The sequence below is a fragment of the Schistocerca piceifrons genome, chromosome 1, assembly GCF_021461385.2.
Source record: "Schistocerca piceifrons isolate TAMUIC-IGC-003096 chromosome 1, iqSchPice1.1, whole genome shotgun sequence".
Classification (NCBI taxonomy): Eukaryota; Metazoa; Arthropoda; class Insecta; order Orthoptera; family Acrididae; genus Schistocerca; species Schistocerca piceifrons.
In genome coordinates this window covers 190012778-190032428 of record NC_060138.1, presented here as the reverse complement: position 1 = coordinate 190032428, position 19651 = coordinate 190012778, and the positions used below count along the sequence as shown (strand labels likewise).

The 19651-nt window shown below is 44.2% G+C and overlaps 1 protein-coding gene across 1 annotated transcript in view; it reads right to left on the bottom strand.

The window, feature by feature from the left end:
• Positions 1-12612, bottom strand: part of LOC124790865 (NPC intracellular cholesterol transporter 2 homolog a) — a 68426-nt gene extending 55814 nt beyond the window's left edge. The window contains exon 1 of the mRNA XM_047257816.1: positions 12405-12612. Within this exon, the coding sequence (XP_047113772.1) occupies positions 12405-12486 (82 nt within the window). The 5' untranslated portion in view covers positions 12487-12612. The remainder of the gene's footprint in view (positions 1-12404) is intronic.
• Positions 12613-19651: the final 7039 nt, after the last annotated feature.

Below are 19651 nucleotides of genomic sequence, written 5' to 3'. Positions count from 1 at the left end.
GGACACAGGGTGCAATCGTGCATATTTCTTACGGGCCTCTGTGTAGCTTAAACGATCAAGGGACTTATACTCTTGTATCTTTTTTTCTTTCTTATAGACTGGGCAATCTGCTGAACGTGGAGAATGACTACCATGACAATTTACACATACAGGAGGGGGAACACAGGGACTCCCCTCATGGAGTGGACGTCCACAGTCACCACAGAGAGGGTCCTGGGAACAGCGAGAAGACATGTGGCCAAAACGCAAGCACTTAAAACACCGCATAGGAGGTGGGATGTACGGCTTCACATCACAGCGATAGACCATAATCTTCACTTTCTCAGGAAGGGTATCCCCTTCAAAGGCCAGGATAAAGGCACCAGTATCAATACGATTATCTTTAGGACCCTTCTGAACACGCCGAACAAAGTGAACACCCCGCCGTCCGAGATTGTCCCGAAGTTCCTCATCAGTTTGAAGGATGAGGTCTCTGTGAAAAATCACACCTTGTACCATATTTAGAGACTGGTGAGGGGTAATGGACACGGGAATTGTGCCAAGATGGGTACAGGCACGAAGGGCCGCAGATTGGGCAGCCGAAACAGTTTTTATCAGCAACGAACCCGACCGCATCTTGCTCAGGGAGTCCACTTCGCCGAACTTGTCTTCAATGTGTTCCACAAAGAATAAAGGCTTGACACTGGTGAAAGTATCTCCATCAGTCCTGGTGCAAACTAGATAACGGGGGAAAGGTTTTGCCCCTAGACGACGGGCCTGACCCTCTTCCCAGGGGGTAGCCACGGAAGGGAAGGCCGAAGGGGCAAGAGAAGCAGCACTTGAGGAATCAGTACCACGCAGAGAGACGGCCGCAGAAGAGCGGCCAGAGGTTTGGACCCTTATGCGTTTCATCTGCATAGCGTCCGCCCTGATACCACCCACTCCGATCAGGGGCTCTCCTCACGGGCGCCACCCAGCCACAGCAAGGGCCGTCTGGCACGGCGGCCATTGCCGGGAGTTCCGATGCTCCAGGATGACGAGCAACCACTCCAAGGCATGCATGAGGAGGTCACAGCTCAGGTATCAGAAGTGTGATCCCTGTGTGTTCAGGGGGCTCAACCAAAAGGGTACATAGCGACCCCACCACACGGGCTGGCTACCGTGCTGGCTATGCACCCTAGCATCAGACAACGACGTAAAAGAAAAGGTGGAATGTACTAGGAGGGCACACGTCGGAGACACTAGGTAAGGTGCTCTTCCCCAAATGGCTCACACTACGGAAGAGAAATTTTGGAATGGAGGTCAAACCCCAGAGGGGGACCAAGGAATGCCAAAAGGAGGAGATGATTACGCAACAAAGCCGGAGTGTAAAACCAACAGAACCAGGAGGATAGCGGGGGCCAACATAAGCAAGTACACCAATACAGGGAGAGGAGAGGGCGAGGGGAAAGGGGTATGGAAGGGAAAGGAGGGGAAGGGAAAGGAAATGCAGCCCGGGAGAGAGAGAAGGCTGCAATGGCTCGGGGCCCCGTGCTCGCCACGCACGTATCCACAAAAGAGTTGTGGACCCCCTGGGGGGTTTACCTTTCGTGAGCAAATGCTTTACCGACTAGCTACCTTAGCAATATTCACAACCCATCCTCAACTGCGGCAGGACCTCGTCTCCTACCTTCCACACTTCACAGAACGTAGGAGATTAAGTACTGCCAGAGTTGTGAGGACGGCTCATTAGTCCTGCTTAGGTAGCTCAGTCGGTAAAGCACTTGCTCGTAAAGGTCCCGAGTTCGACTCCCGGTCCGGCATACCGTTTTAATCTGGCTGCAAGTTTCATTTCAGCACACACAGCAAAAATTTCATTCTGGGAACAAAAACTATTTGTTTTGGAACTCTTCAGGCTTTCCCGGCGGGATCTTGACATGTGGAATAATCGGGTCTACTGCCGGATGTTTGTGTCGCTGTGACAATATTTCGGCCACGTAACTCGTTGCCTTCTTCAGGTGCTACCTGAGACAGCCGTACTGGAGGATCTCGCCCATACTGGGCATACGAGTTACGTGGCCGAAATATTGTGCCAGAGCGACACAAACATCCGGCAGTAGACCCGATTATTCCACATGTCAATATTTGTTTTATCAGAGACCAGCCTTGTTATGTGTGATCGGCGTAATATTACGCGAAACGGAGTGCCACCGAGAGAAAGTGAGTCTCGGGAGAAAGCGAAATGCATGGTCGTTGAAAGACCGAGCGCCATGAAGGCGGCTGTTTGTGAGCCACGCACGCTCAGGCATCGAGGTGCGTATTCCAGTTGCCCATTCGAACCGAGTGCAGTATTCATTGGCACCCAAGCTTGTGAAATGCCACGGTAGCTCGTTTCGCAACGATCCCACACTCTACAAGTGATCACAACGCACAGAAGCGTTGGTCCACACACGCTGCACTTTGAAATGACATTCGCCAATAAAATGTCTGCGAAATTTCATATTGACTGTTGATAGACTCCACTGCCACAAATGAGAGGACGACGAATTTGTTTCGTAAGAGTGCGAAAAGAACCATATTTTTTGAAGGGACGGACAACTATGGGCAAGAAAACTGGAAATACGAAAAATACTAACTGGGTCCACAGTTACCTGTTAGACGACCATATCGTTTGCTACTTAGTTTTTCTTTTTTTATACTATTGCTCAGTTTTGGCATTAGGCTGTTTTAGGTATCGCGCACCTAAATAAATTATCTCGACTGTATGATCAATATACTGCTCTCTTGCAAGTTTAGGTCATAAATAACGTCTATAAGCCTGTACTTCTGAGTGCCGATCAAATGGCATCTGCAGTAAGAAGTACGAAGTTACAGACACGATTTACACACAAGAGAGAGAGAGAGAGATACTGTCAACAAATTTCTTTAAGCTTTAAGTACCTAAAAGTGGCCGAAGGTACAAATCGCACAACAGGATGAAAACAAAAACTGAAATAGACAGTTGAAACTGGGATGAAATCTAAGAAATATTCTTTTTAATTCGTGGTCCAATGTTTTACAACATTTTCATGTGTTTGTGTGGAATAAGATGAAGTATCTCGATGTAATATTTTCTTAGTCTATGAAGTTTTATTACTACACTGAACGCTACTACATAGTGGTATGTTCCGTTTGTGTTATGGCTGATTTCTGTAGTGAAGCGGTGATCATAGAACGTGGGGTCAAGAGCATCAGGAGGTTCCGAGCTTAATGCACTATCCGACGTACGAATCAAACAAAAATGTACTACCCCATTATTGTTAGACAATACGACAAAAGTTCGGACTGGGCACACACGTTACTCGAACCATTATCTGTGACTTTCTTTTTCAACTTTCTGGCTAAATACTGATAATTTTTCCATCACCCGATTTCGAACCAGCTACTTTCCCAACAAGAGTCACTGCATTGTACCTTATGAACCCCCTGTAACAGACAGGAAAGTCGATTAAGAGATGTGAATGAAAGGAGCAAATGCAAATAGAAAACTAACGCTTGTGATAATTACGGAGGGTGCTGAAAAGTAATGCTTCCGAATTTTGTGAAAACTTAAAACTTCTTAAACGAAACAAACGTCATTACAGTATGACTAGTTTATTCTTGCCTGCATATTCGTAACTCTCTGCAGCAAGAGGGCCCCGAATTGTGGCTGTAACATGGTGGTACATATCTTAACTGAGGGGTACGAGACGAAGAGTGTTACAATCGCTTCGAATTTTTATGAGTTCGTCCACACGCGTGGAGCACCCCCTCTCTCAGAATGAGAATGTCAGAGCACTACACGAGCGCTGCGACATCTGCAACAATCCGACGTCTTAGGTTCACTGTCATCGATTATTCTCCACGCAGTTCCGACTTGGCCCCATCCGGTTTTGTTTCCAAAACTTCAAGAACACCATCCAGGACCTGACCTTGATAGTGATGAAGCGATGCAAGCATAGGTGAGGTTGTGACTGTCAACAAGTCACATTCTAGAGTGGCGGTATCAACAAACCGGCGTCCGCCCACGGTAGTTGAGTGGTCAGCGCGACAAAATGTCAATCCTAAGGGCCCGGGTTCGATTCCCGGCTGGGTCAGAGATTTTCTCCACGCGGGGACTGGGTGTTGTGTTGTCCTACTCATCATTTCATCTCCATCGACGCGCAAGTCGCCGAAGTGGCATAAAAAAAATGGTTCAAATGGCTCTGAGCACTATGGGACTTAACATCTGTGGTCATCAGTCCCCTAGAACTTAGAACTACTTAAACCTAACTAACCTAAGGACATCACACACATCCATGCCCGAGGCAGGATTCGAACCTGCGACCGTAGCAGTCGCGCGGTTCCGGACTGAGCGCCTAGAACCGCTAGACCACCGAGGCCGGCAAGTGGCATCAAATCGGAAGACTTGCACCCGGCGAACGGTCTACCCGACGGGAGGCCCTAGTCACCCAACATTTCATTTCTACAAACCGGTCTCGATGGGAGAAAGAGGTTCGTTGCCTCTGACATGAGAAATAATTTTATACTTTAAAAAGATGTAGAATGTTTATCATGTTGGTTTTATTTTAAAAAGTTTTCACATAAATTTGGAGGTATTACTTTTTAGTACGTTCTCGTATATACAAAGATCTTGGTACGGCTTACAATCCATTTCTTAACATTTATCTGCGGTGTCAGAATTCCCTTTCATGCCTTTTATAATACAGTATACTGATTATTTTTTTCGGTTTATTTGCAGTGTAAGCACCTTCAAAATTAAAATAAACGTTTCCCTTTAGGAAGCCGATCCCACGACCCTCTTATTAAACATCTGTATTCTTTCTACTGCGTCAACTGCTCCTTGGAAACCATGTTAACATAAACAGGTCATGAAACGCCCAACCCGTGCCAGTAACGCCATTTTTCTCTCAAAGCTTGGTAGCGTGGAGCTCACATTCTACCACTTTCAATTTTGGCCAAGCCCTGCATATGTGATAAATCTGAACGAAATCTGTGATGAATAGGTGCGTCCCCTTCGTAGTGTATGTGCTCTCTGTAGCGCTCCATAGCAGGCTCCAAAGACATGGTAGCGCCCAACACGTATTCAGCCATCCTTGTCTGGCAGGTTGAAGCGTGTCCAAGACCACCATATAGCTGATAGCTCAGCACATAGCGACATCTTCACGTGTAATAGAAGTCTTTATGGGTGGAGGAAGCAGACGTAATGGCGTGCATGACAGCATGTAAGTCTAAGGCAAAGTGCGTGGAACCGAAGACACCGACTGGTCCACAGCAACCAATAAGGTGGGCGACGCTGTACAGCGTTCTGCGGGCGTCATTTATTGTTATCACAGCCCTCTTATACGAAAGCCACACGCGCTGCCGTATCTGAACTGCATGTTCTGTGCCAGCCATGACTCACCACGAGGCCCAATTCTGTGACAAGTGTTACGTTCGAACTCGCTCACACGCTGATGTTTCAACCTGTGATGTCGATGAGACGTACTGTAACTTCCTTGCCTGTCTTCGCTTCTATTTATTAGGTGACTCAATTGGTGGAATGTCACCCGAGAGAGCGTGCTGCAGAGCTGAAGTGCTCTCAGCACTATAATCATGTCGCCGATACACCTACATATCGCATTTTTTATACATTCTGCACTGTTCCTTCTGAACTGTACATGTTCCACAAACGAGTACCAATTCTTGCAATTATCTCTTTCAAAGAAGCAAAGCTTTTCACCCACGTGGAAATGAAGTTTGGATTCAGTGTCTAGTCGATATTATTGGCGAACTTTTAGGTAGGATATGTAAGGAAATAGTGCTCTTCTCGAAGTAATTATGTCGGAAATCTAAGCCTCGATCCTCGGGAACGCGAATCATGTCGGCAACCATAAGCGGTTTAGGGAACTGACCCTTGGCAACACAAATCCACTGTGCTAACCAATGCGTCACCTCGCTTGGTCTTTTTACTCGGTGTAAATAGGTTAGGAATAATAAATGCCTTATCAAAGCATTACTAGTCTAACACTTAACTTTCTTTGATCGCCTCTGTCTTCATTAGCAAACCGAGTCATCCCATGAAGCGCATCCAGTGGTAGTGGGCAGGGGGAGGCAGTAAAGCTACAAAATCACAGTACGCAGGACTTTTCTTATATCTACAAATACTGCTCGAAGCGACCGTAGACGCCAATAACCGGAAGGAACGCTAATGATTTATTCAGGAACCCACACACGGACCAAACGAGGATCGACAAATTTAACGTGTGTAGGCGCTTTGGCCAACCGATGACCAGCTTTTTTTTCCCGAGCGGTCGGTTGGGTACGAGTACGAGTGTTGACCGCCCCGCCTCCCCCCGGGAAAAGTTCATCTTTCGTCATAACCGCTGAGTATAGGCGCTCGAGACGTGCCAAGGCTGCACACTAAGTTAACTGGTCGGTTGGCATGCGTGCTACCCAACGAACCGACAAAACCAACAAGATTACACGACAATGTATTTTCATATATATGAAGATAGTAACTGTTCTCGAATGAATAGATACCATTGATGACCGTGCAGCTTCTCTAGAATAAATGATAATTGAAACCATCAGCTGCCGACAGGTGGTGTTGATATACCTCGATGGGGACAGCTGAAAATGTGTGCCCAGACCGGGACTTGAACCCGGGAACTCCTGCTTACATGGTAGACGCTCTATCCATCTGAGCCACCAAGGACGCAGATGAATAGCGCGACTGTAGGGACTTATCCCCTGCACGCTTCCCGTGAGACCCACATTCCCAACTGTCCACAATTCTATATATATCTAATGTACCTAACATATTTGCCCATCCACTCATTGCTCGCGTACACTTTGGCGATTCCCGTAAGTGTTCGGACAACCTGTGCGCATTCGCACAGACGAAAATCAGTGGCTGGGTAGCCTTTAACTATATATATATGAAGATAGTAACTGTTCTGGAAAGAACAAATACCATTGATGGCCTTGGAGCTTCTCTAGAATAAATGATGATTAATTGAAACCCTCAGCTGCCGACAGGTGGTGTTGATATACCTCGATGGGGACAGCTGAAAATGTATGGCCCGACCGGGACTCAAACCCGGGATCTCCTGCTTACATGGCAGACGCTCTATCCATCTGAGCCACCGAGGACACGGCAGCTTAGGGTTTCAATTAATCATCATTTATTCTAGAGAAGCTCCAAGGCCATCAATGGTATTTGTTCTTTCCAGAACAGTTACTATCTTCATATATATAGTTAAAGGCTACCCAGCCACTGACCGTCTGTGCAAATGCGCACAGGTTGCCCGAACTCTTACGGGAATCGCCAAAGTGTGCGCGAGTAATGAGTGGATGGGCAAATATGTTAGGTACATTAGATATATATAGAATTGTGGACAGTTGGGAATGTGGGTCTCACAGGAAGCGTGCAGGGGATAAGTCCCTGCAGTCGCACTATTCATCTGTGTCCTCGGTGGCTCAGATGGATAGAGCGTCTGCCATGTAAGCAGGAGATCCCGTGTTCGAGTCCCGGTCGGGCCACACATTTTCAGCTGTCCCCATCGAGGTATATCGACAACACCTGTCGGCAGCTGATGGTTTCAATTATCATTTAATGATTTTCAATCTGAAAAGCTCGAATTTACTGCAAAAGGCTGCGGCTGAAATCAGATTGCGACTGGTACTCTAGCAAGGACTCTTGTTGGCACGCAGTGTTTTGCATCGCTGAGTTGCCCGAGACGAGGGCGATGCTCGTGCAGTCGGCTGATCCGTGCCGTTAATGCGGACGCAGCCGGAGTTAAAGTCTGCCCGAAACAATGGCCCATTTACACTAAAGGCGGCTCGTTACGGGGCACCCGCGGTCTGGCAGCATCAGCACGGCCGCCGCAAAGGAGGACGGCTAAGCAGCGAAAGGGCGTCACCTTCTGGGTGGGCCTTCACACCGATTATCGACGCCTGATAGGCTGGCACGCTACTGGCTTAAGTCACCTACAGCGGCATTGACTTAATTTACAAAACTAGGTGTTTGGGTTCCCTGTAACTTTAGAACGTATGAGGTCATCTCGACTGTTCATTGGCGTTTTGTAAAAATGGTTCAAATGGCTCTGAGCACTATGGGACTTAACATCTAAGATGATCAGTCCCCTAGAACTTGGAAATACTTAAACCTAACTAACCTAAGGACACACACAGCCATGCCCGAGGCAGGGATTCGAACTTGCGGTCATAGTGGTCACACGGTTCCAGACTGTAGCGCCTAGAACCGCTCGGCCACCCGGGCCGGCGGCGTTTTGTGTATTAAGAGTGAGTCATTCCATTGGCGTTGCCATAAACAACTGTCTTCTAACGCAGACAATTAGTACAACGGATTTGTAGTGGAAGTAAAATTTATTGCTTCCTTGCACTGGCAGAGACGTGGAAATTTAGTAAAAACGAGTGTGAATTTAAGGCACCGATAAGCCAAATTTTAGCCGTATCTAAACTGATCTGATTTAGTCATTCACAAATCATCTCTAAATGCTGTAGCATTTGTCGCAACTCTACTCACGATCCGTGAGAACAGGCAATTGAATAGGTGGGTTACATTTAGACACCACGGAAAAAAGGTTCCTGCTTCGAGACGCAGAATAAACATTCACATAAAATTTAGGGAAATTTTTCGAAATTTAATATCACTACACACAAAAATTACACCTTTTAATAAGATCCACAATTTAATTATGGTTAAGTCAGCGTCAGAGAGGACTATGTTAACGCTATGTAACCAGTTAAGAGTACTTGCCATCTTTTATTGTTTTTTCTATCCGAGAACTTTTTCGAAAACGTGTAAATACGGCAACTGTTTGCATGCAGCTGTTTATAGAAACCAGATGGTGTCCCTGATGAAATCTAGTAATCAGGTTCATAAATATTGAATGACAAAAGTTCTTCTAGTAAGTATTTTATTAGGGACTCCTCGAAGGTAATCACTCCCATTGCATTATAAGTGAGAATTTCACGATGCAATACCTATAACCTCGAAGTAGAATATTTCAGATGCGACAGAACACTGAAGTTCACTTTCATGCTTTTGAATCTTTAAAACTGAACTCTTGTCAATGACTAGAATGTAGTGGAATTTTGAAGATTCTGATGCCTGTCCCACATAACATATGAACTGCATACAGCAACAGCCAGTGTAAATTCAAAACGTACTGATCATTCGGAACAACGATTTTTACATTTATTCTGTAAGGGATGAATCTAAGTGGATCACATGTTACCTTTCGATTAGCCGGATATTCTACCGATATCTGCTACTTAATTGGATTTTGTGGCAAACAGAACGAAGCACATTGTCTTTGAGAACGGTCAGGTGTGCCTCTAACGTATGATAATACCGATATCATTTGTGTTACAGCCTGGACCAGGGAGATGTTCGCAACAAACTTTTCTGCTGAAGCGTTTCTATAGAGTGAATTAGTGGGCACATAAAAACCGCGTGACTACCTCTTACGGCAGCCTAAAGTAAAGACTCGCCTGTTGTACAGGAATTTCAAGTTACGCAATGTAGGGTAACTTCACTGACACACACACACACACACACACACACACACACACACACACACTGAATGCGGTATTTTGCATGTGATTTGACATTCTCTTCGTTTGTCATGCAGTTTCGTATTTTTTAATGCATTATCCAGTATTCTACAGCCACCTGTACTATCCTCAAAGTGTGTATTTTGTTGTGTGTATTTTGGGCTATTTATATATTACCTTCACAATTTCTATATCGTTCTGATATGATCGTTGGATGAATAATTATAACGGAGTTACCGCAAGTAGAAGAACTGAAGAGAATTCAAATTCTGTTTCAGTTCGTTTTGGTTTACAAAAATGTAACTTCTCGATGTGCACCGACTCAATACCACGGTTAACTTTCGTAAAGCGAGACGAGCGGAACAAAATGTGAATTAGCTGCTGTTTTTATACATTCGCCAGCTGTGACTACGTAGTCATTTGATAATGGCTTAAAAAGTGAAAACGGATTGCTAATATACGTACAGACATTTTCTCCGTCCTCTCCGATTTACGTTTTCTGAAACTAGTTCAGGTGAATACTTATCTAGTTATTTCATCACGAGCACGACAGATTCACACCTGCAGTTCTCTCCCACTGAGCTGTATAACACCCTGTCCACATACAGAAGAACAGCGCGAATGATAACTATTACGATCTTAAAGAGGTCTTTGATCAGTATTTAGTACAAATACTAAATACTGATCATAGACCTCTTTAAGACTTAGTGTGACGTAGCTCTTAGACATGCAGGAGAATAAATGCTGAAAAATCTGATGAATCTGCGGGCGCACTATCGAGGTTTAGTATCTCAAATCCTACTACAAAACTTTCAGGTCTAATTATATTCATTATCTTACGTATCTGCTCAGTACACGCGGCGCAAACAGGAACCATACGCTATGTTTCCATCCGCGAATGGATCGGAAACAATGATTCTTGTGTTTATGGATGTTTAGACCCAATTCAGATGTGTAAAGTCTGATAATGTATAGCGTTTGGTTTTCATTCTACTAATTGTAGAAAACGTGGAGCAGCCTGTAGAAGCACGCTTTTGGTGTCTACCATGCTGGTTATTAGCTTCATTCCGTAAACAAGGTGCCGGTATACATCCAAGCGTTGCATTTGCGTGGTATATATTACGAAATTGTCACGGAGCTCGGCTGAGGGGTGCTAGTGTTGACATTGTAAAATGGGAAGTACTGTTTGGTGTCTAAACTGCAAACAAAACTTTGATAGAACGATTATTGATGAAACTACGGTATCTAACAAAATAACGTCTCCGATCGAAATAGAAGTCTTAATTTATTATCCGCAATGTAGGTTGTTTTGACGAGAACCGGGACTGTTCCGAGCATATGTTTTTATTAATGCAGAAAACATCTTTTCTCTGGCTCTTTTGAAGTTTCAAATACGAATAATATAGCTTCGTAACATCCTGTACATTTAAATAGTAAAGGATGTAGGCAGTAGCATATACACGGAGCCACTTTACGTTTCCTTAATCACATGGTTCAAATGGCTCTGAGCCTAGAACTCAGAATTAAACCTAACTAACCTAAGGACATCACATATCCATGCCCGAGTTTCCTTAATCTACGGAATTGGTATACTGTATGTTCGAAGAACAGTGGCTATTTTCATAATCAGTCTTCTGAAGGTAACTTCATCTACGTGGATGCTCTGCAAATCACATTTTAAGTGGCTGGCAGAGGTTTCATCTGAGCATCAGAATTCTCTATTATTCCCATCTCTTATAGCGCGCGGAAGAAAAACTCCAGTATCTTCCCGTGCGAGCTCTGATTTCCCTTATTTTATCATGGTGATCGTTTCTCACTATGTAGGTCGCCGTCAACAAAATATTTTCGCATTCGGAGGAGAAAGTTTGTGATTGGAATTTTTTTTTACAAAAATTCCACCGCAAGGAAAAACGCCTTTGTTTTAATTATGTCCATCCCAAATTCTGTATCATTTCAGTAACGCTCTCCCGTTTCGCGATAATACAAAACGTGGTGCCTTTCTTTGAACTTTTTAGATGTACTCCGTCAAGTCAATGTGCCAAGGCGCGCAGCAGTATTCTAAACGAGAACGGACGAGCGCAGTGCAGGCAGTCTAGTAGATCTGTTAGATTTACGCAGTCCTTTGTTAACCTTCCCCACATTTTCTTTGTGTTCCTTCCAAATTAAATTGTTTGTAATTGTAATTCCTAGGTATTTAGTTGAATTGATCACACTTAGATTTGACAGATTTATCGCGTAATCGAAGTTTAACGGATTCCTTTTAGCACTCATGTGGATGACATACTTTTCGTTATTTAGGGTCAACTGCTAATTTTCGCACCATACAGATGTTTTTTTAAATCTGTTTTGCAATTTAGTTTTGATCTTCTGACGACTTTACTAGTCGATAAACGACAGCGTCATCTGCAAACAACCTAAGACGGCTGTTCAGATTGCCTCCCACATCGTTTGTATAGATAATGAACAGCAAAGGTTCTAACACTGCCTTGGGGAAGCCAGAATTCACTTCAGTTTTACTCTGCGACTTTCCGTCAATTACTACAAACTACCACCTCTCTGACAGGAAATCACAAATCCAGTCGCATAACTGAGACGATATTCCATAAGCACGCAACTTCACTAGAAGCCGCTTGTGTGGTACAATGTCAAAAACTTTGCGGAAATCCAGAAATTCGGAATCAAATTGGAATCCCTTGTCAATAGCACTCAGTACTTCGGGCATACTCTGCAATACGCAAAATACAGTTGCACGAGGAACTGTTTAGGTAATAGCTACCATCTCGCATGTAATTTATCGTACAGCTACATTTTCACACGAATTGGGATAGTACGAAAGCAACTGTCTGGCAGTTGCAGCGACCCACCTGTACCGCAGTGCTTGACTGCTGTGGCTGCCGCCATGGCTGGCAGCAGCGCGGCTAGCATCAAGGCGACGAAGCGGGCCATGCTCCCTGCTGTGTGTTGTGGCTGGCGGCGAGACGTCGACTAACCGCTGCACCGTGCTGTTGCTGCGCTGCGCTCCGCTCCGCTGCCCCACTGGACTGGCTTCGGCCGGCCGCTACCTGCAGACTCACAGACACACACAACGCGCCGCCGGGCCCCGCTTTCACTCGCTCTAGCTGCGGCTATGCTGACCCCTCCAGCGCTACACCGACGCCGGCAGACACGGAAGTCCAGACCCGCGGCTACGGCCGCTACTAGACTTTATAGCCCACCGTACGAGACGAGCGTGCAAACACACGGGCAAGGAGAGACTGACATGTAGTTCATATAGATTATGATCCGCAAGGGCAGGGTTATTCAGAGACGCCAAATAACCCTATCGTTCTCTACATGGCATACGCTGCTGCATAAAGAACTCCAGCCATCTCTGTGTGTTAAGGCCGCTACACACGCACCAATTTATCGACAGACCGACCAATTTCGTGGCAGTCTACACACGTCCCAACCGACAGCACTCAGCGATTACAGCGCCGCCCTATTGTTCTCATTTACTCATCTTCAAATGGTTCAAATGGCTCTGAGCACTGTGGGACTTAACAGCTGAGGTCATCAGTCACCTAGAACGTACAACTACTTAAACCTAACTAACTTAAGGACATCACACACATCCATGCCCGAGGCAGGATTCGAACCTGCGAACGTAGCACTCGCGCGGTTCCGGACTGAAGCACCTAGAACCGCTCGGCCACCACGGCCAGTTGCTCACCTTCAATTCATAGTGTTTAGGCCGATATTGCACTATCATATTTTTTTGTCAAAGTTGATATGTCAAATATTAATGTCAAAGAAATTTGATGGTGTAATAGGGAATTTAAGGAGATGGGACCTGGATAATCTGACTAAACCAGACGTTGTACAGAGTTTCAGGGAGAGAATAAGGGAACAACTGACAGGAGTGGGGGAAAGAAATACAGTAGAAGAAGAATGGGTAGCTCTGAGGGATGAAGTAGTGAAGGCAGCAGAGGATCAAGTAGGTAAAAAGACGAGGGCTGGTAGAAACCCTTGGGTAACAGAAGAAATATTGAATTTAATTGATGAAAGGAGAAAATATAAAAATGCAGTAAATGAAGCAGGCAAAAAGGAATACAAACGTCTCAAAAATGAGATCGACAGGGAGTGCAAAATGGCTAAGCGGGGATGGCTAGAGGATAAATTTAATGATATAGAGCCTTATCTCACTAGGGGTGAGATAGATACTGCCTACAGGATAATTAAAGAGACCTTCGGAGAAATGAGAACCACTTGTATGAATATCAAGAGCTCAGATGCAAACCCAGTTCTAATCAAAGAAGGGAAAGCAGAAAGGTGGAAGGAGTATATAGAGGGTCTATACAAGGGCGATGTACTTGAGGACAATATTATGGAAATGGAAGAGGATGAAGATGAGATGGGAGACATGATACTGCGTGAGGAGTTTGACAGAGCACTGAAGGACCTAAGTCGACAACATTCCATTAGAACTACTGATATCCTTGGGAGAGCCAGCCCTGACAAAACTCTACCATCAGGTGAGAAGATGTATGAGACAGGCGAAATACCCTCATACTTCAAGAAGAATATAATAATTCCAATCTCAAAGAAAGCAGTTGTTGACAGATGTGAAAATTACCGAACTATCAGTTTAATAAGCCACGGCTGCAAAATACTAACACGAATTCTATACAGACGAATGGAAAAACTGGTAGAAGCCGACCTCGGGGAAGATCAGTTTGGATTCCGTAGAAATGTTGGAACAAGTGAGGGAATACGGACCCTACGACTTATCTTAGAAGCTAGATTAAGGAAAGGCAAACCTAAGTTTCTAGCATTTGTAGACTTAGAGAAAGCTTTTGACAATGTTGACTGGAATACTATCTTTCAAATTCTGAAGGTGGGAGGGGCAAAATACAGGGAGCGAAAGGCTATTTACAATTTGTACAGAAACCAGATGGCAGTTACAAGAGTCGAGGGGTATAAAAGGGAAGCAGTGGTTGGGAAGGGAGTGAGACAGGGTTGTAGCCTGTCCCCGGTGTTATTCAATCTGTATATTGAGCAAGCAGTGACGGAAACAAAAGAAAAATTCGGAGTAGGTATTAAAATCTAGGGAGAAGAAATAAAAACTTTGAGGTTCGCCGATGACATTGTAATTCTGTCAGAGACAGCAAAGGACTTGGAAGAGCAGTTGAACGGAATGGATAGTCTCTTGAGAGGCGGATATAAGATGAACATAAACAAAAGCAAAACGAGAATAATGGAGTGTAGTAGAATTAAGTCGGGTGATGCTGAGGGGATTAGATTAGGAAATGAGACACTTAAAGTAATAAAGGAGTTTTGCTATTTGGGTAACAAAATAACTGATGACGGTTGAAGTAGAGAGGATATAAAATGTAGACTGGCAATGGCAAGGAAAGCGTTTCTGAAGAAGAGAAATTTGTTAACATCGAGTATAGATTTAAGTGTCAGGAAGTCGTTTTTGAAAGTATTTGTATGGAGTGTAGCCATTTATGGAGGTGAGGCGTGGATGGTTCAAATGGCTCTGAGCACTATGGGACTTAACATCTGTGGTCATCAGTCCCCTAGAACTTAGAACTACTTAAACCTAACTAACCTAAGGACATCACACACATCCATGCCCGAGGAAGGATTCGAACCTGCGACCGTAGCAGTCGCGCGGTTCCGGACTGAGCGCCTAGAACCGCGAGACCACCGCGGCCGGCAAGGCGTGGACGATAGGTGGTTTGGACAAGAACAGAATAGAAGATTTCGAAATGTGGTGCTACAGAAGAATACTGAAGATTAGATGGGTAGATCACATAACTAATGAGGAGGTACTGAATAGAATTGGGGAGAAGAGTAGTTTGTGGCACAACTTGACTAGGAGAAGGGATCGGTTGGTAGGACGTGTTCTGAGGCTTCAAGGCTCACCAATTTAGTATTGGAGGGCAGTGTGGAGAGTAAAAAACGTAGAGGAAGACCAGGAGATTCTACACTAGGCACATTCAGAAGGATGTAGGTTGCAGTAGGTACTGGGAGATGGAAAAGCTTGCACAGGATAGAGTAGTATGCAGAGCTGCATCAAATCAGTCTCAAGACTGAAGACGACAACAACAACAACAGTTCATAGTGTTTATGCCAATATTACGCTGTCATATTTCTTTGTCAAAGTTGATATGTGAAATATTTATGTCAAAGAAATTTGATGGTGTAATAGGGAATTTTGTCAAATCGCGCCTGTCATCAAATAAATATGATAAAATCTAGGGCCTCGCCATAGATTTGATCATAAAAGTCGTTCGTCTTCTGTTTACTGCAATGTGAGATACAACCGCTTCGAGAGCTGGCGTCGCTACTGCTATTTGACGGCTCTGTAGTGTGTTTGTAAACGTGGCTTCAAAGTTGGTTTGTTTCTTCGACTTTTTTTTTTATTAGTAAACTTAATTCGACTATGGCGTGAGGGGGGGGGGGGGGTGCATGGGGCACAGTAAATACTATTAAGTGTGAGTTGATGGGCAGGTGGAATATGCTGCAGTTGACTTCCTGTCCATGACTGATGACCTCAGCTGTTAAGTCCCATAGTGCTCAGAGCAATTTGAACCACACGTTTCTGGAATTATTTTGCTTAATGTGCAATGTGATATTCGAGTGCTGTGTTGTAAACTAGAGTAGCTCTCTCATGTATCAGGAAATCGCAGTTTCACAGTTTGCCTGTCTTCTCCACATGTAGCATTTCTCAAGAGAGTACTCTGTTTTGTAATATGAGAAGCCACTTTACTGAGAAAATACTGAAATACACTCATCCATTCGGAAGTAATTTATATATTACTACTTGACTTCCTCCACTTGCAGCTCCCGTAACAAATTTTGTTGAATACTTTCATTATCTTGTCGTAATACCTAGGGCTTCATCCAAGTATGTTTCCTTTTTTCCGCCGATTTTCTTCCAAATACACACACAACACAATTGTGGTACTAGCAACTGCAGCCCATAATAACAAGTCGTCGTCCGCCACCTAGAAATTTGACGAAAAATATAGCGACAGTGTAATAATCCTCTTTTGCGCCACGACAAAGATATTTCTCAAAGAAATCTGGCGAATGTTTGATTATATTTCTTATTCAAAGAAATATGATAGTGTAATACCAGTCTTATGTTCTACGAGATTCCACTTGGTTTTACACAGAAACAAAAACTCGGATTCGCCTTGGTTGTTAAAAAGTAAATAAATAAATAAATGAAGCCGAGAGAAAGCTATGGGCAAGGAAGTGGTCTTTGTAAGAAAAGAAATTCACCCACTTTCTGTTTCTTAAGCATCTGCGACTTTTTTATGTTCGTAGTTATTTAAGAATGGGATAATGATGCACTTCTGAGCTACTGAACGTCGTCAAACCATTCTTAAAGAAAAATAATGCTGTGGGAAGAGGTAATCTGCGAGGAGAGGCTGTTAGCTACATTAAGATTTCTAATTAGCGGCAAAGTTAAGAGGCCTTAGATCCAGTGCTGTTGTATCCCCACAGTTATTAACTAAACCGATTTCTGAAACCTGGTACGTGATTTATAATTGACTGAGGAAATACATCATGGCAAACCAAAATAAGTAAAACAATAGACCTTCATGAAAACACTATAAAGACGAACAGCAAGTTTAAGAAACTCATTTCAAATTCGAAGATGAGAGAATGCACGTGGCAGTGGCACACTTGATCTGATTAACATAACAGATACGTAAGAAATGAAGCACTTAGCAGCTGTTAGACCTGCAAGATAAATATCATACTTAGCACTTCATAGTAGAGAGCTTGGACTTTTTTAAAAACACTTATAACAATGATGGAAGTAGATTTCATGAATTAACGTCCATGGAATGTCGATATTTCTGTTTTTAGATTTCAATTTTGGTTTGCCATGATGTATTTCCTCAGTCAACTATAAATCACGTAGCAGGTTCCAGAAATCGGTTTAATTAATAACTGTGGGGATACAACAGCACTGGATCTAAGGCCTCTTAACTTTGCCGCTAGTTAGAAATCTTAATGTAGCTAACAGCCTCTCCTCGCAGATTACCTCTTCCCACAGCATTATTTTTCTTTAAGAATGGTTTGACGACGTTCAGTAGCTCAGAAGTGCATCATTTACCCATTCTTACCCCAAACAGTACCTAAAAACAGAAATACAGATGCTTGATGGACTTCGATTCTCTCGATGTGCCGCACGGAACCATTATGGATTCGTTAAAAAAATGAAACAAGTACTTCCTTTCTTGCATCTCTATTGTTATAGTCCTCGCACGACATGTCCCGCATATATCAACAGTCTATAAATTTCTCTGGAAACTCTGTCCTTAAAGTTTCGTCCGCCTCTTAGACTGCCATGTATACTGGAACAGTGTTTAATGCCGTGCGCAGTGACAATATATGAAACTTTGTTGGGCGGTTGGCATGTAGAGATGAGTCGAACTCGTTCATTCCCGTGAACTACTTCATTCGTTTCACTCTTTGCCGTGAAGCGTTCAAATGAAGTAGTTCATTCATGAAGTACGGAAGCTTAGCGAACTTGCCCAGTTCGCAGCTCAGCCGCGGCTAAGCTCGCTCGTACAATAAAGCTTCGTAATACTTCATAATTTTACCAACAGATGGCCGAGTTATGCAGTAACGTGCACGCAACGTTTTACGCTCTTACAGCGTCTGAGTTAACTTAAATAGAGCATGGTCGAAGGGGACAAAGGAAAGATAAACAGAGAAGCCTGTCACATATAAAGAAGGTGATACATTTAATCTTGCTCGACATTTTTTCATGAAGCGCCCAAAAAAGCCTTTATCTGCCAAGTGAAACATTATTTGTTGAATTCATGGACTGAAAACTAGGGCTACCAACGAAATGCAGTCCAATTTTATGTTCCTTTTGAAATTTAATGCAAAATAGAATGAGTATGTTTACCACTGTCACAAAGTCTATACACCTACGTTAAATAATTATTCAGAAGTTTTCCTGTAGATTTTATTGTAGTTGAGAATAATAACCCTCCACATTCAAAACGTAAACTGTCACCTGTAGTCATTGGTACGATTTCAAATAAAATCCCTCTTTCAGTGTTATTAACAAACCTTTTATTTTCATGTTGGGTGCTCGTGCTCACACAGCCAGCCTCTTCGTTTGGATCTTTAATATTCATTTGTCTGCAAGCGCTGCCAACGGTAGGCTACTCGTAGACGCGCAGTATGACTGCACAAATGGTCACGGGTAATGATGCCAGCACTGCAGGAAGCAGCTGACGATGTCTTCCCCTCGCCCCTCACCGACCCCAACACCTCGTAAACCTATCGTTCCCCACAAACACCGCGCGATTCGTCGACAGGCAGTAGAGGGAGGACTGAAGTGAAGGGAGGATGAGTGAAGTAGCGCTGATGTAGTGGGAGAGGGAGAGGGGAAGAGAGTGAGTGAACTAGGAAAAAGTGTGGAGTATGCTATCTCTGAAGAGTTTGAAGTACCAGTTCATTGAAATTGAGTGGTTAGTTCACACTTCACTGGAGTGAAGCGTTCATTTGAACAACTCATTCACGAGCTCCCCATCACTATTGGCATGACAGCGCTACACTCGACGCAGTTTGTGGAGTCGAATGGTCCAACCCGCTCGACGTCCCGACAACGAAAGTTCGTCGGTCGGCCAAAACGCCTGCACGCGTCCAATTTGTCGGTCAGTCGATCGGTTGGTTGGAGCATGTGTCCCTTTATAGACACTATAGTTGAATTCTTTTATCTTGGCGCTCGCGCATGCCCGCCCAGACGCGGGAGATTGCTGCGTTGCCAGTTGCACACGACGCACGCGCCAATAGAAACAGCGCCATAGTATAGTATAGTTCGCAAGCTTACGTTTAGGGGGGAGCGCGCAGTTTATGAAGTAAAGCCACCACGGCCGCATTAACCCTTTCGCTGCTACAGAGACGTGCTCCCTGCATTCCGCGCTGTGCGCGATTTTGTCACTACTCTGCTCGCCTGTGCTGACACATGGTGTTTCCGACTGCTTTGACACACTTATCATTCGATTCCACAAAAACTATTTGGCCCAAAAATTAGATTTTTACACATCTTCTTGACTGATACCTTCCCCCCACTTCCTTTGACTGACTGAAG